The sequence below is a fragment of the Setaria italica genome, chromosome II (assembly GCF_000263155.2).
Source record: "Setaria italica strain Yugu1 chromosome II, Setaria_italica_v2.0, whole genome shotgun sequence".
Classification (NCBI taxonomy): domain Eukaryota; kingdom Viridiplantae; phylum Streptophyta; class Magnoliopsida; order Poales; family Poaceae; genus Setaria; species Setaria italica.
The window spans coordinates 26,666,463-26,683,000 of record NC_028451.1 but is presented as its reverse complement, the minus strand read 5'-3'; the positions used below and the strand labels follow the sequence as shown (position 1 = coordinate 26,683,000).

Below are 16,538 nucleotides of genomic sequence, written 5' to 3'. Positions count from 1 at the left end.
TTCTAATGTGTCACCTTAAAGGGATATATTCAAATTTGATTTTCATTATCTGAATTCGTATTTGTATTTGAAATAAACGTGAATGTAGATGGATATCCGATATTATCCGCATTCGTATTGCATTAACACCTCTCTAAAGTATACAATAAATATTATTTTTATTTATTTTGAACCTGTTTATTTGTTTGTGTAAATTACTTCAGATAATTTATTTTGTTATGGTAAAATTTTATGCTTTATTAATTAATTAATTAATAGTTACTCCCTCCGTCCCAAATTATTACTATATATTCGTTTTAACTTTTCGAGATACATGCATGTGGGACAGAGGGAGTATTTAGTTATTATAATATTTTTCATAATATTTTTAATGAATAATCTTTGTATAATGTGTTATATTTTACCCATACTTTGTAACTGTATGTGTAATGAGGATTTTGTTCTTTCAAAATTATCAATAAAATGAATGTATACTTGCTAATTGCTACCACCCAAATTAAATGGATATTCGAATAAAAATCCGAATTTGAGATATTTGAATCTGAATTCGCATTCAAGTAAAAACATGGTAAAAGATGCTATCCTAATGCGATTCCTCCGATCTGATGCCATCCCTAACTATCACACACATAACAACACAAGTTTATCTTGTAGTTCTTGTAATCTAGTATGATAAATTTTATTTATTAGGTCTCAATTTGTAAATCTTTTGGAATTTCACACTCCAGTCCGCGTGTCAATGATCTAAAATGACTCTTGTTTTGCAAATCACACAGTAAAGATGCAGACGCTCACATACACGCACACACACTCGCTCCTACAAACACATGCACGCAAAGTGATTTAAAATGACCCTTTTTTTCGAATCACACAGTATAGATGCAGACGCTCACATACACACACACTCATCCCTACAAACATACACATGCAACTCTACCCCTATGAGCATCTCCAAAGGACTGAGCTGGCAAATCTTTGAAATTGACGAAGTCACCACTAGCGCCTCATTATCAACGGGCACGTCGCCTACCATTGAAAGAATAGCGCTGGTTAAATCCTGGAATAAATTCAAGAAAATGCGAGCACCAGTGCCGAGTTAAGGACTCGAATCAGGTTCCACCACAAGGATCTTTACCAGTTGAGCTACGCTTAGTTCGTATTTAAAATGACCCTTAGGAGGCATTTGGTTGGGGCTCAGGTAACGCAAAGGGAAACGTAATCAGGTCAGAGCTGGTTTTGGGGTGGAATCACTTATTACATCCTTTGTTTGGTTTGATGCGGTAATGGTAATGGATAATGTTATAGCTGTTTGGTTCACCGCTCAGGTATCACAAGGTAGTTTTCAAATTTCAATACTCCTCATGGTAAGTGATGCATTGTCAATAACCAATACTATATTGAAACATTACAAGAATGATATAGCAGTAGCTGCAGTACGCGCATAGCGGTACTTTTTTAGCTTTACTAAACAAGAAGGTTAACTATTTTTAAATAATTAACTTAGGACACAAGATAAGGGTAACTCAAACACAAGTGTATCAAAAAAAAAAGCATTCAACATAGACCGAAACTAGCCAAGGAGACATAGGTAACATGAGACGCTTCAAACTAAAGACAGCAAGCATGATAAACACCCTTTTGATATTCAGATTCGTTGTCGCTTGACTGCCAATGTAGTTCCACCTTCTATCTTCTTCTCTCCTCTACAAAAAGGTGACAAGTTAAGGTACGAGGTGTTATATTTCTAAAAAAAATGGTATATCGATTCAACAATAATATTCAACAAGTTAAAGTATATTGATTGAATATTTCTGTACAAGATTAGCATCCTTAAATTGCAAACATACAGCTACATATACTAGAATATGTTGGCATGATATAACAATAAACTTGGTTGAATTCTTGTGAAAAAACAAGCATCTGAATTATGGCAGTAAATAAACAGCTGAAACAATATAGCAAAGTATCACATACCACTAAGCATGTTTAGGAAAAATTCTCTCCTCAGTGTCTCGTCCACCGTTAACAACATGCTCATTTGGTCTGGAATTCTCACAAACACACTAGCAGCTTTGACTTGTTCGCTCCCTGTGAACCCAATCTTGCGCAGCTCTACTGTTGCCTTCTCTCTTAACTTCTGCTGATGATCCTCTTTGGAATTTTTCTCTTGAACAGTAACCTCACATTCCATCACTGCTGCCATTTTTCTCATATTCGTAGCCACACCCTTTAGATCACCTTGGACTTCATGTAACACTTCATGATCTTTTCCATTCCTGTCTGTCTTTCGCCTCTTCAAGCTTGATGAAGGTGAGTCAGTAGAGCGTCTAGGGGTTTCTCTAGACATCCTATCCTCCTCTTCCTCTTGATGGTTACCACCTTCACTGCAAGTTCTTTCTCTATGTTTCCAACTGCTTCGCTAAGCTCTTCTGCACCTTCACTAGTAGCTATGTCACTCCCATATATAATAGTCAGTGAATCATAATAAGGGAAAGCAACACCATATAAGCCCCTCGCTTCATGATGATACTGCAAAGGAATGCACTAGTAAACACCATATGTGCAAGGAAAGGATGATACTACAAAGGAATGCACTAGTAAACACCATATGATATTGGTCAGAAATTACAGTGATTATCATCAGAAATGCACAGTGTTTCTCAACCTCCCATAAATTACAGTGATTATTATCAGATATTGGTCAAAAAATGAAATAGTTGATTCAATATGACTTCCAATAGATACTTCTTAATCAGAAGAAATCATGGAAACCCACACTTGGCAATTGATACAAAATGTTGCATTGCAAGTTGAAATGAAATACCTACACTGAAGTAAAGTTTAGACATACCTTATAATGTGCTTCATATTGTATTTTTTCACACTAAAGCATCTTTCTATTCTCATCCCAGTTGAAGCCACTTTTGTTAAGCATTACCTCCACTGCCCTGAACTTTGTTCTAAAGTGCCTTACTCTTGACTCAATGTGGGGAACATCAGATATTCCACAGTTAGGTAACTTTTCAGCCAGATGAGTCTCAAGCACTAAACAATATCCATTCTTAAAGCCTCCCTCGCCCTTCCACCTTGGTTCCAAAGATATCTCATACAAGGATTTAACCAATTCATCATCCTCGGCAACAGTCCACTTCCTTTTATTCTTTCCCCTACCACTGATTGTTGTTGATGAGCTATCAAATAAAACCATAGCTGCACAAAATGATAACATGTTAGAAGTGATCGTAAAACAAATCTATAAGTACTATACATGAATTTTGAACTCAGTAATAGAAACTAAAAAGCAAACCTTAATAAGAAACACTAGCCCTATAATTATTATACATGCCTTGAGCGAGAACATCTCGAAAACTACTCCACTCATTAGATGTCGACACACGTGATAAATTCTAGTTCACTCATTCCCCCTCTGTAATTTCCCCTGATGATTCCCCTGATGAGTTATCCTCCTCCATTTCCATTGGATCAACAGTTGTGCAAAAGGGCACAAGCCATTATTATTCGGCATTGAGTCTTTATAGGAAAATATGATGGCGACCTCAAAATTCCCCACGAACCCTTAAGCCTTCACCTCTCAATGATATTTCTTGCTCTAGCATGCCTCATATTAAAATATTCCTCCACACTGTGTGGTGGATTTTGTGCAGTCCAACCACCCAAATGATACCTTTGATCTCGGTATGGAGCTAGAAATTCATTTGCATTTGCATAATCAGCATCAACAAGGTAGTAACAGTCTTGAAGAACACACAACCCATTTGGCCTTGAAATAGCATCTCGAAGCACATGCCCATCATGTGCTGAGCCCTCCCATCCAGGTATATATATATATATATATATATATATATATATATATATATATATATATATATATATGCATGTCAGGAGCACAAACACCGAGAACATTCGTCACAATATCTCATTTTCTTGACCTATATCTTCCTTTCAGCCTAGTTGGAACTGTTACCTTTATATGAGTTCCATCTAAAACTCCCAAACAATTCTGGAAATAGAAGACACAACAAATAAAAGAATGTCACAAAACTACTTCTTTAATTAGGATTTTTTTCTTGAAAATAAAAACTGTTTGATAAGTCATTTACCTTACAATATTTCCATTTACCATCCGTGCTATTCTCTGGTATAGGTTCAGGGGCCTTAAGTAGCAAGTGGTGCAACTTTAGAACAGCTACAAGACAGAAGTTGAACTATCTACTAACTGTCTCACCACTTCAAAACAAAAATTCTTTTATTGTTGAAGTCTTCAATGATGGGATAGTGTGTATAGGAATTGAGCCACTATCTCCTCTAGAGACATATTCCGTGTTGCTTTCAACCCGCCAACATCACTAAGCATTTCACACAAAGAGTAGAATGTTCTCCTGTCCATCCGAAGCTGGCTGATACAAGCAACATTACTATTGCGAATAAGGTTGCTCAACCGTACATTCCTTTATTCTATGTTTTTTTTATCCTTTGTTTAATTTTTAAACATCTCCTTTTATATGCTACTGCAAGGAGTGATCACATATAGTAGTAAATGACAATGATGGAAATCATCATATTTCTAAGGGCCATGTTCCTTCTTCGGGTTCTTGTGGATAAAGGAAGGCAAGCCATATTGCTGTACACGATAGAGAATGCAAGTAAACAAATAGGGCGTCCAAAATAAAATTCTCTTTTATGCAGCCAACAAGCATAACAAATTCTAGCAACACACATCCTGTTCTACTACTGCATATCCAATTCAAGAACAGAATTGATTTGTAGCTTTGTTATAAGTACAGATTTAAACCTAATTCTAGAACCTATCGGCCCTCCTATGTTTTCTACTTCACAAACATTGTTTTTCTCTAATGTACCTGTCTCAGTTTAGCTGCTACTCTTACAAGTGCAGTGCCTAGATTACTATAGTGACTGGCAAAACCAACTCAAACAGGAGATGGAAAACTGGTAAAAGGTAATACGTAAGCTGAACATAATAATAACTCAGGAATCAGGATAGTAAAATATAACAGAGTGACTAAATTAAAGTAAGCGTTGTAAGCAATAATTAGAGGCAGTGCAAAAATTAAGTAATCGGAAAGGCATAAAGGAAGCTCCGTTGCAATCATGAACTAAAGAAGCTATCGCAATCATAGACAAAAGGATAGGTGCCCAAAAATAAAATAAGGACCATCGCAATCTAGAATATTCAGAACCACAAAGAGATGGCAATATGGCATGGAGATAAAAAAAAGGAAAGCGACGATGCTAGCAATTAGAGGTTGTAAAGTATCGATTTGCACTAATCTTGTGAGGTCGTGAGGATTAAACTATTTCAAGATGAACTTAAACTATGAGTTAAAATTCTTGTAGTGCAAACCCGTGCTTCATAATTCCTAGCTAAAAAACACACGGTACTAAATTAAGTTAGCACAGGGTACTAGAACTGCAAAAAGAGATTATACTCAATGCTTGTTACTCTTGAACAAGAATATCAATGGACAGACGATACAAATTAAGATGACACCCAAAAATCCACATGCTAACCATACAATTCAGAGATCCATCTCAATCACTTCACATCTCAGATCAAGAAAGTTAAGCTCAACCAGATCAAACATTAAGCGCGAGATAGATCGAGGAGGACCCGTGTCAAGGAGAGGCGTGCGAGTATCTCTGGCCTCCTGGTTGTTTTGTTGCCCTTCTCTTCCTTTTCCCCCGCAGATCATTCTCTTTGCCTTGCAGATCCTTCTCTTCCTCCCACAAATCCTTCGATTTTCCTCATTCTCCTCCGCTGCCTTGCAAAAGAACCGATCTAGGATTAGAAGAGAAGAGGATTTGAGAGAAGGATGGGAAAGAGAGAAAGATATCAACGACTTTGTACCGGCAATGAGGGGAGCAGCCGTTGGCGACGTTCGGGAGACGAAGGACAGACCACTACTACTCCCTGCGCGAGATGGAGGCGATGGGAAATAGAGAAGTCTCGAGGGGGTGTCGGGGGCGACGGGAAACAGAGAAGCCTCGGGGAAAGGGGTATCGATGGGATACCGGGGAGGAAGGGGTGTAATCGGATGGAAGCTACCTGGTATCCAATTGCGGGTAATCGGATTACGAAGGATGTTGAAACAAATAGGTGTACGGGTATCATTTCACGGCCCATAATCTGTTTATGTACGTGTACGCAAACCAAACACCTCCCCGTGTCATTGACTGATAAGGTGTCAAATGCCGGAAACCAATAACATGAAATCTCTCTCAGCCCAAGAGGCCAAGACAGAGTTGTCACACTTTTGCTGTGCTAACGGAATTGTCTTAGTTTGATGCCACGCCACAAATCCCGCCCCCTTCTTTTGAGGTCGAAGATCGGCCAGCCATGGCCACTGCTAGCGCTGATATAGATCGACTCCAAAGGAGGCTTGCCTCCGGCGGCCATGGAAGGCAGCTTCCCTCCAACATTTTGGCGGATCTATCGCGCGTAACGAGAGCTCTCTACAGATTGCAAGGCGTGCTGACTACTGCGGAGAAGCAACCGTTTGAAGCGAGCAGGGAGCCCCGCCTGAGGAAGATCAAACAGAATGTCTACGATGTGGAAGATCTTCTGGACGAGCTTGAAGATAGCAGAAGCAGTGGGCGGAAGTTTGCTGGGGCTTCAGATCTCTGGTCACAGGTGAGTAGTATGGATGATTTTAGGCACATATTTAGTGGCCTTAATTTCGAGTTGAAGAAATAATCTTCGGATTGCTCAGCGGAAGTTCCTTTTCTGTTTTTCAGACTGACTACGTTACTTTGTCAGGAAATGCCTGTTTTGCCAATCTACTCTGTTCTTGACGGTTGGTGCAGAATAATTAGGCCACCTTCACCTCTATATTTACATGTTATTTGGGAAGAGTCCTAATTCGGGGGAAAAATGTAGTGAAGGATTATTATGCCAACTGGTTTCGTTGTTTTATTCGGGAATTATATTCGCACCTATCTAATCTTTTCGCTTCAATCTGTAATTGTCAATCTAGGACAGAGTAACAGTCTATATTGTCAATCTATATTAGAGCCGGGAGATTTTTGGCTTGACATTTTCTAGACATTCAACTAGGCATCTTCCTATTTTCCAGTGTACCATTTTTTTTTTGCATTTTTCAGTTAAAAACTGCTAGCTTGAAGTGTAATTTGATTTTCTGTGCTGTTAATCATTCTTAATAAAGGGTTAGAAGCTATACCAATATACCACACCAAGGGAGATTTTGAAACCACATAGCTACTTAATGGTCACTTGGTGTAATTTCAGGCAGTATTTTTCTTCTCGTACGACCGCTCAGTTCTGCATTGTCGTATGGTGAAAAGAATGAAGAGGATTAGAAAAAGTTTGGATAAAGCATCAGAAGACTCCTTATTCAGCTTACTGCACCACAGGGCTGATGGAGATAAAACTAGTGATCAAGACGTGTTTGATGAAACTGCAATAATTGGAAGAGATAACGATAAGGAAAATTTAAGAGCCTTGGTCTTGAGTAACAGTGAAGAAAATTTTTCGATTATTCCTATAGTTGGTGTTGGGGGATTGGGGAAAACCGTTCTTGCCCAGCTCATTTTCAGTGACAAAGATGTACGATATCATTTTGACCTCCATGTATGGATCAATCTGAATATGAGTTATGATTTTAATAGTATCGCTAGTGCAATAGTATCAGAAGCTAACAGAGCAGAGGAAGGCACGTCACAAGTCAAAGAGGAAATCGAAGATAATCCTCAGATCCTAATGAATTGTCTTCGAGAAGTACTTCATGGCAAAAGATGCCTCATTGTCTTCGACAGCCTATGGACCACAGATGAAGGGGAGTTACTTCATCTCAAGAAAATGCTACAGGGCGCTGAGAACACCAAGATTATAGTGACTACTTCTAGTAAAAATGTTGCTAAGCTGATGCATACTATTCAGCCCTACAAATTGGGTCCTTTATCTGAAGAAAATTGTTGGACAATATTTTCTCAAAGGGTATTTTGTGGTGGAGGTAACTCAGACCTCACACGAATGGGGAAGCAGATTGTTAATAGGTGTGAAGGTATACCAGCAGTGGCTCATTGTCTCGGCTCATTGGTGCGTGATAAAGGCATGAGTGTTTGGAAAGATGAAAAGCAAGATCTGTGGAAACTGGAGAGACAGTTTCCATTCCAGGTCAACCTGTTCTCATCAATTAAACAGATATATTACAGCATGCCATCGGCATTGAAATCATGCCTTAATCATTTATCAATGTTTCCTAAAGGATCAGATATTCGTACAGAAAATCTGATTAAACAATGGGCTGCACTTGGCATCCTTGGATCAACACATGGGTCCTTGCCTGTTTATTCCCAGGGGAAGAAATATATCCAGGAGCTGCTTTCTGTATTCTTCCTTGAAGAACCCAATAAATCCTCAGTAAGTGACTAATGCATTTCTGGAGTTTTGCAGTTCAATATGTTAAGAAGAGCTTTTCAGATGTTTGACTAGCATCTGCCTCTAAGTGTGGATGTCCACTAGTTTCAGCATAATGGGTTGGATTAGATTTTGGATCTAGATTTAATTATTCATAAGGACACACCTATCGTCACTGGCATCATGTCCTTGAACTTGATGATCAGTTAATAAAAAGAACATATGAATTCTGCATGATACTTCTATTTTTTCTCGAACAACGCAGGAGAGCTGCGTGTCATTTCATTAAGAAGAAGACATGATACTTCTATTGAACTTTGGATATTTAAACAAATTTTACATGATAAGTTGGCAACTTGTTCGAGTAAAAGACACACACTACCAGAAACTTAGATCCCCTAACAGACAATGATACCCTGACAGTGATAATCTGGGCAAACTGACAGTATTGTTGATACTGCATTTTAAAAGTAAGTGTTTGCAGCTAAAAGAAAATCACACCAAGAACACACCTCACAATTTGTTCAATGCTCTAATGAGTAAGAGCCTAGGGAAATCCACCTACCATTTTTTTATGAAATAAAAATTTTATTTGGTGTAAACATTGTGAAATGTGGATGAAATAGATAAAATGGTGTCAAAATTACTAAAAAGAAGGCTATAATAAGAAAGTAGGATAACTATAAGAAACTGCTTTAGCTATCCTACTAATTCGCGTCAGAAAACTGGTGACAATCTAATCCCTGTATCGAAATGAAATTTTGAATGTGCATGAGTTTTGAAATACTATGACTAAATGATACAATTAAGAATCTCAGTAAAAACTATTTGAAACCTTTGGTAATATATGGACTGTCCTTGACGTAATATCCTCACTGATAAACTGTCAAGATTTTGTGTTCTTGTTGTAGTGGTTGTGCCTTAGGAAATACTCGCAAGTATGCCCATGTAACACGCATTGTAGCCATATTGTCCTTATTTTAATTGAAACTCAGAATAGGCGTGTATTAGCTCTCCATTGGACTGTTGAGCTCTCATTCTCCAACCTCTGAGTTGAAACTATGGTGCATTGTTTGACACCTTTACTTGTATCCCTAGATTATATGATGCTTGCAAATCTTCTATCTCCCAAAGCCAATTCTTCTCTGTGTTGTTTATCTGCATTACTACGGCGAGTACAACTCTTCACCAGTGGATCATCCGGTGTTTCCAATTCAAATCATCTCATAGCCATTGATCCTCTGACAATTTGTCCAGCGCTCATATTGTTCATCATCTGGCATGTAGATCTTCATCACTTCGCACTTAGCACCAACTTGAATACTCCGGCATGTATTTTTTCCAGTCATAGGATCATTTGGCCCATGTCCTCTACTTGCACTTCATCTGATCATTGCCACTATACCACAACACCAAATTAGCGTCGCACATGGGTCAGTAAAAGTTAGCTATCACTGATAAACACTCGATCGGTAAAGGTGCAAAATGTACTGTAGGTCAGAAATTCAAGATTTTCCGAGCGACAATCTGTTGGTTGTGATGCTACGATCACTACCAGTTCTTGCGCAAGCAGGAGTGATGCCCGGTTTTCTGGTAGTGTGGTGAAGTTGGGTCAGTGAAGTGTCTCGTTATAATTCATTTGGTCACCTCATGAGGATTGGAGGTTTAGCATATCGTGCAGTTGGAGTTGTACACTTTTACAAGTGTAAACATATGCAAAGTCCTGACCACACAATGATTAGATTCACGATGTGCATACTTCTTGATGGGTGTGTGGATATGTGGTGCCTCTGTTTGAGGACCGATGTTGTTGTGGACTAGGTGGGACTTGTGTCCACCAACTTAAAGCTCGGATACTGTAAGGGTAATATCAGGAAATATGGAATATGAATCCACGATACCAGAAAGTGGACTTAGTTTGTGCATTGTAGTGTGCACCCCAGCTGAGCATTTTTTGCATGTCTGCCATTGGCCTTGATATATGTCAGAATCGAATAATAATTAGCATTTCTGGGTTCGAGTAGGATGGTTGATTTGTAGTTAACTACTCCATATGATTAAGTCATACCTTTGTGCAGGGTAGAGGACTAAATTATGCTAGTGCCTCAAAGGTCCTCAACATGCACAATTTAGTACATGAGTTTGCCAGATATGTTACCAGTCATGATCTGTTTATAATGGATGGTGAAAGGAAAAATAATGATATCATGGAGATATGTACTTCCCGATATGCAATATTGACTAGATGCCATGATGAATCCAAAATTCGCAAAGTATTTCTCACAAGTGTAAGGGCGATATGTTTGAAGGACTGTATGGGAGCAAAGCTTATAGAAAACATATTATCTTCTCTAAAGCACCTACAGGTATTGGACCTCAGTAGATGCTCGTTTCTCGAGATACCTAGTTCTATTTACCAGTTAACCCATCTGAGGTACATTGATGTTTCTAACTCAGCAATTCAGGCACTGCCTGATCAAATGAGTTTCTTGCAAAACCTTGAAGCACTGGATCTCTCAGAGACATGTGTTCAGGTGCTACCTGAGTTTGTTGGAACTTTTCAGAAGTTAAAATATCTTAACCTAGAAGGATGTCGCAAACTCCATCACCTGCCCTCAAAACTTGATATTAAGAGTTTGCAGCATCTTAACCTGTCATGCTGTCCCGCAGCTCTCCAGCTACTTGAATCTATTAGTGGATTTCAAGAACTTCGTTTTTTGGATATATCAAGTTGCACAGAACTTCAAACATTGCCAGAATCTCTCAGCAGACTAACAAATTTAGAGGAACTAATCCTGTCAAAATGCACCAGACTCAAGAAGTTACCAGAATCATTTGGTGAACTTTGTTTTCTTCAGTTCTTGAATGTATCCAATTGCTGTGATCTTGAAGAATTGCCTACATCTCTTGGAAGGCTTGCTAGCTTGGAGATTCTAATACTTTCAGGATGCAGCAGAATTCAAAATCTTCCTCAATCATTCACTGACATTGTGTTCTTACGAATTCTAGACCTTGCAGGGTGTGTGGATCTTCACATGAACCTTGGAATGATACCAAATAATAATCTAGAGAATCTTAATTTGGATGGATGTCGCAAGATCTATGCTGAGCCTGGGTGGACTGTAAACTTCCCTAAACTACATCCCAAATCTCTACAAACCTGTGACGAACAGATTCAACGCTTAATTACAGAAAGCCAAGTGTGTCCTAGTCACAATGAAGTAGAGATCAGTGAGGAGCTGAATTTGCCTGTGCATGACAAATCTGAGGAAGCAATGGCAAGTCAATCATGGGAACACACTGGTAACTTTGAATGTACCACTAAGGTAATTCTACCTAAGAGTGTCTCTTATTTTTTATTTTTGAAGTATTACAAACCTTTTAGTGATTCACTAGAAATAAAAAGAAAACATTTATAACTTTAACTTTTTCAGGAAATCTTTAAGGATTCCTCTGCGCGTACAAGTCATAATGTTCCTCAGCATCACACTACCCCTACCGGTACAGAGATATAATTTATTCATACGCACACTTACTTTCTAATTTATACACTTTCCTCAATTGGGGATGATCATCAAAGAAAAAACAGGTTCCATGAGGGCAAGAAAATTTGGCTCATCACAATTTTTATTTTGGTGAAACCTAAGGAACTAAAAATAGCACAAGTTGAATATCTTAAACCAACATATAGAAATCCAATAGTCGGAGTCAGGATTGGTAGCTGAGGATGTATATTCTCTTGATGTGAACTAGCGTTACTGTCCCCAGCAAGTGAGAGAGAATATATAAAAGATAATAATAAGGGACAACTTCACCTGTTGTATTATTTATGATATGTGTACAACAGAAAAGTGTTTACAAGAGCATGGAATGCTTATTACAGATAGTGATTGAGGGTCCTAGGATTATCCAAGTAATTTTGGAGGATTCTAAGACTTGGGAATTTTTTCTATAAAAGTTGTTTGGAACAAAGCAATGGATTTGTCAAAATACTCTAAAATTTCTAGGAAATTGCTTATTCCTTAAAAATTTCTTGGGCATGCAGATATTGATATCGCAGCTGGACCCGCTGACAGAGCAGCAGCTGCTGGGGATCTACAACCAGAAGCAGTCGTCGGAGCAGGCGGAGGAGGCACTCGCACAGGGCCTGCACGAGCTGCGTCAGTCCCACGCCGACATCATCGACGCAGCTCCCAACTACATGAGCCTCATGGCTATCACACTGGAGGAGCTCGCCAGCCTCAAAAGCTTCAATCAGCAGGTCACCATTTTTTACTCCCCTTCTCCATTTCCTACATCATTGACTGTGCCCCTTAAGCTGTTATTCTTACTGGATCGTGATCAGGAAACATTTTTAACCCAAGAATCAACACAACGAGGAAAAGCTAGTTTAAACTTTCAAGTAAAAAAAAACTCAGCCAACGGGGGAAAACTTTCAAGTACACTAGTCCTTCTCTGTAAGAACTGCATAGTAACAGTAGCAATGGAGCTGATCCACGTCCTACAAGCTACAGGGCCTTGGTCCTGCTTTCTCCATGGCAGGCCAACCTTTGATCAGAAAGCTAATGCTTAATAGACCAGCATAAAACCGGGATAAGCATCATTACCACTTTCCAGCACGCATAGTTAGGTCGTGATTAAACAACAAGCTAATGCTGCTGGTGACAACTACTGTACGTTTTCTAGAGGAGACAGGAGTTGATAGGGAGACCAAAGAATGCAAGGCTTTGATCCTTTTTTTATATGTGTGGATTTGGCAAGGCTTTGTTCCTGGTCACATATGTGTATTGACTGTGTACAAACAATGCCCCTTGCGCACCTTCGCTGTGCTGGCCAAGTCTTTATTCTCTCTGTTTGTTGGTGCCTCGGCAGAACAGAGGGCCAGTAAAAATACTTGAGGCCTCTCTCATTCGAAAAGTTTCTGGGTGGCATCTGGATGCCAGTTGCTGAGGTTGTTGGCAGGTGGATTTCTCCATTCGTGACAACTGGTGTTTGAGGCTGGCATCTTTTGTCGGTTGTTATTGGCTAGTGTGTGTTTCATGAGTTTTGTATTCATTGTTCTCCTCTCTTATATATGACACACGGAACCTCTGGGGTTTAATTTTTTGTTTTGCAAAAAGAATTTCTCATCTGATTAAGGTTGTGACTACTGGTGTTTGAGGCTGGCATCTTTTGTCGGTTGTTATTGGCTAGTGTGTGTTTCATGAGTTTTGTATTCATTGTTCTCCTCTCTTATATATGACACACGGAACCTCTGGGGTTTAATTTTTTTGTTTTGCAAAAAGAATTTCTCATCTGATTAAGGTTGTGAATGTCGTAGATTCAAAATCGGATCAGGGCTCTCTAGGTAAGATGGCAACTATAGGATTGTTGAAACATAGATTATACTGATGAATAGAATATTAGAATGGAGCCCCTTAGATGTAGAGTCGTATGACAATTTTGGCAACCATGCATGTGATGCAGCACAAATCAAAAACTAGCTTCTTTCCCTTTTTTCCCTCCTTTTTTCTCTTTCCTGTGTTTGTATGAGAGTAATTTAGGGTAAGGAATATATGACTTTGCTGCTGACATCTTATTTTGAGCAGGAAGTAATTACTCCAGTACTGGAGAATTTTGTTTTGCATGTTGGCCACGCAGGAAACTACAAAAGCATTTCTCCGATGTACCTGGTAAGCATGCAAAACAGCAGGAGAATAACTTAAGGAATAATATTGAGTCAACTTAAGGTGAGATTTCGAATGTTGCAGGCAAAGAAGATCCAGAGGTGCATCTTGGCCAGCTTAAAAAGTTTTCACTACGAGAACTACGAGTTGCAACAGATAACTTCAGCAGTAAGAACGTTCTGGGAAGAGGTGGGTTTGGCAAAGTCTACAAAGGAAGGCTGGCAGATGGTTCATTAGTAGCTATTAAGAGACAAAAGGAGCAGAGAACACCTGGTGCTGGGGAACTGCAATTTCAAGCAGAAGTTGATGTACTTAGTACAGTTGTACACAGAAACATTTTGCATCTTCACGGATTCTGTATGACACCAAAAGAAAGGTTGCTTGTGTATCCATACATGGTCAATGGAAGTGTGGCGTCACGTTTAAAAGGTACTCTCTGTTGTTTATTCCAGTAATACAGTTTTTTCTTTGTGTATTTTAGCTTGTCGTACTTTGTTAACAACAATCTCAAACTGGAAGGCATTTATTATTTGGTTTAATTCTGTAGAACGGCCAGGATCTGAACCTCCACTAGATTGGCAGACAAGGAGGAGGATTGCATTGGGCTCTGCCAGGGGCCTGTCCTATTTACATGATAATTGTGATCCGAAGATTATCCATGGTGATGTCAAAGCTGCAAATATTTTGCTAAATGAAGACTTCGAAGCTGTAGTGGGGGATTTTGGTTTGGCCAGACTAGTGGATTACAAGGATGCCGATGTAAATACTGCAGTTAGTGGAACAATTGGCCACATAGCACCAGAATATCTTTCAAAAGGAAAAGCCTCTGAGAAAACTGATGTATTCGGTTATGGAATTACGCTTTTGGAGCTTATAACAGGAGAACGTGCCTTTGATCGTGCTCGCTTTGCCAAGGGTGAAGATGCCATGCTGCTTGGTCGGGTAATTTACTAATGACATTTCCTTAGTTCAAATTGCAGTGTAGATATTCATGCCGTTTTGCAGCTTGATGCTGTGTTGGGTTTGGATGCTCACTTTTTCTGTACTATTATAAAAAACAAATTGTTTCTGAATCAGTGCCATGTTTACAGCTAAACTAAGCATATGGTAGATTGGCATGTCTCTGGAACATTCTTTGTTCATTGACATATCTGAAAGCTTTGATACCATGAAAGCAATTGAGGTTGCTGTAGATTGTAGATTGATTTAATGGAGTACAAGGATATGCAAGAACCCTGGAGGTGGTTTATAGAAACATAACCGACCAGAGTGATCCTTGCTTATCTCTAATCAATCAGAGGATATGCACACCTTAATATGCCGGCTATACCTCCAGGCGCACACGCCTGTACATATCACGCACGCATGCACACGCTACATGATAACAATATCACATTAGCTTGTACATGAGTTTTTTGTTTTGTTCTTATGATAGAACACCTGGTTTGACTAGCAAGCTAATAGTGCTTATGTGCTTTGAGCAGGTCAAGGGGTTGATTAAGGAGAAGAAACTGGACCTAATCCCTGATCCAGATCTAGGAAACAACTACTACGAAGTTGAGGTGGAATCCCTGGTCCAGATTGCGCTCCTCTGCACGCAGCGGGATCCCATAGAACGTCCTAAGATGTCAGAGGTGGTGACGATGCTTGAAAGCGGTGGCGGCCTCGTGGAGAGATGGGAGGAGTGGCTCAAGGTAGCAGATGATCAGGACGTCGAGATAGGCCCGCATCGAACAGCAGAGTTGTTTGTCGGGTTGAGCTTTACAACACTTAATGCAGTGGAGCTGTCAGGGCCTAGGTGATGACAACGCACACTCATTACCTGCTGTTAATATTTTGTAAGCGTAATAGAGATGTGTATCAACCATCCATTTGTTCATACCAATTGGTGGACGAAGATGTAGTCAGCTCATCGCGCTCTTGACGTATATTGCTGCTGCGTCGCCATGGACATCTTATGCTGAGGGCAGCAGAGCTCGAGAAGCTAGTGTCATGTGCAGAGCTCAAGTTGACTAACCTCGAGGTTGACAGAAATACTGATTGGGAAACTGGAAAGGGAGGAAGGTATATATCAGTCTTCCGTGCAACCCTTCTTCAAGTCATCTTGAAGGTGCCTTGTCAGGCACGGGTTAGAAGATGAAAGCTGGTAAGCTAGCTGTGGTCGTTTGATCATTATGAAAGAAGTGCAGTACCGAGTCACTGGGAGTCCTAAAACTATTCGGTTTGATGTTGTACTGTAATGCGATGATGAGCACATCGTTTTAATTTGTTCGTAAAAGAACACTGAGCGTGTTATTTGGAATCCAATAGTTGAGTAGTTGACCCATGTTTATTTTTCAAGACACTTTCTGTTGATCCATGTTGCTGCACGCCTCCAAAGTTCACGCTTTTGTTGCATCGCGCAACGCCAGCGGTGTGCTCCATATCGCAGTTCGATGCATGCGCACATAATGAGC

General features: G+C 39.6%; 1 protein-coding gene and 1 pseudogene across 2 annotated transcripts; one reads left to right on the top strand and one right to left on the bottom strand.

Annotated features, from left to right (window-relative positions):
- Positions 1 to 1,966: 1,966 nt before the first annotated feature.
- On the bottom strand, positions 1,967 to 3,208 carry LOC101784128 (annotated as a pseudogene).
- A 3,032-nt stretch (positions 3,209 to 6,240) lies between these two features.
- Positions 6,241 to 16,422, top strand: LOC101785707 (putative disease resistance protein RGA3). 2 transcript variants are annotated; one of them, XM_022824426.1, is made up of 10 exons: positions 6,535 to 6,670; positions 6,775 to 6,833; positions 7,286 to 8,419; positions 10,495 to 11,742; positions 11,851 to 11,917; positions 12,462 to 12,677; positions 14,005 to 14,088; positions 14,167 to 14,511; positions 14,630 to 15,024; positions 15,567 to 16,422. In XM_022824426.1, the coding sequence occupies exons 3-10, from the start codon at positions 7,331 to 7,333 to the stop codon at positions 15,882 to 15,884; spliced, it is 3,762 nt and encodes a 1,253-aa protein (XP_022680161.1). In that variant the 5' UTR covers positions 6,535 to 6,670; positions 6,775 to 6,833; positions 7,286 to 7,330; the 3' UTR covers positions 15,885 to 16,422. The 2 variants fall into 2 exon arrangements, with proteins under 2 accessions (XP_004956583.1, XP_022680161.1); XM_004956526.4 differs by lacking the exon at positions 6,775 to 6,833 and having other exon boundaries at positions 6,241 to 6,670.
- Positions 16,423 to 16,538: the final 116 nt, after the last annotated feature.

Bases quoted from the DNA above. Each gene is read 5' to 3' on its own strand.
- LOC101785707 (XM_004956526.4), top strand. From the start codon at position 6,377: ATGGCCACTGCTAGCGCTGATATAGATCGACTCCAAAGGAGGCTTGCC. The intron at 11,743-11,850 runs GTAATTCTACCT...TAACTTTTTCAG, and splicing joins ACTTTGAATGTACCACTAAG to GAAATCTTTAAGGATTCCTC. The intron at 12,678-14,004 runs GTCACCATTTTT...TATTTTGAGCAG, and splicing joins TCAAAAGCTTCAATCAGCAG to GAAGTAATTACTCCAGTACT.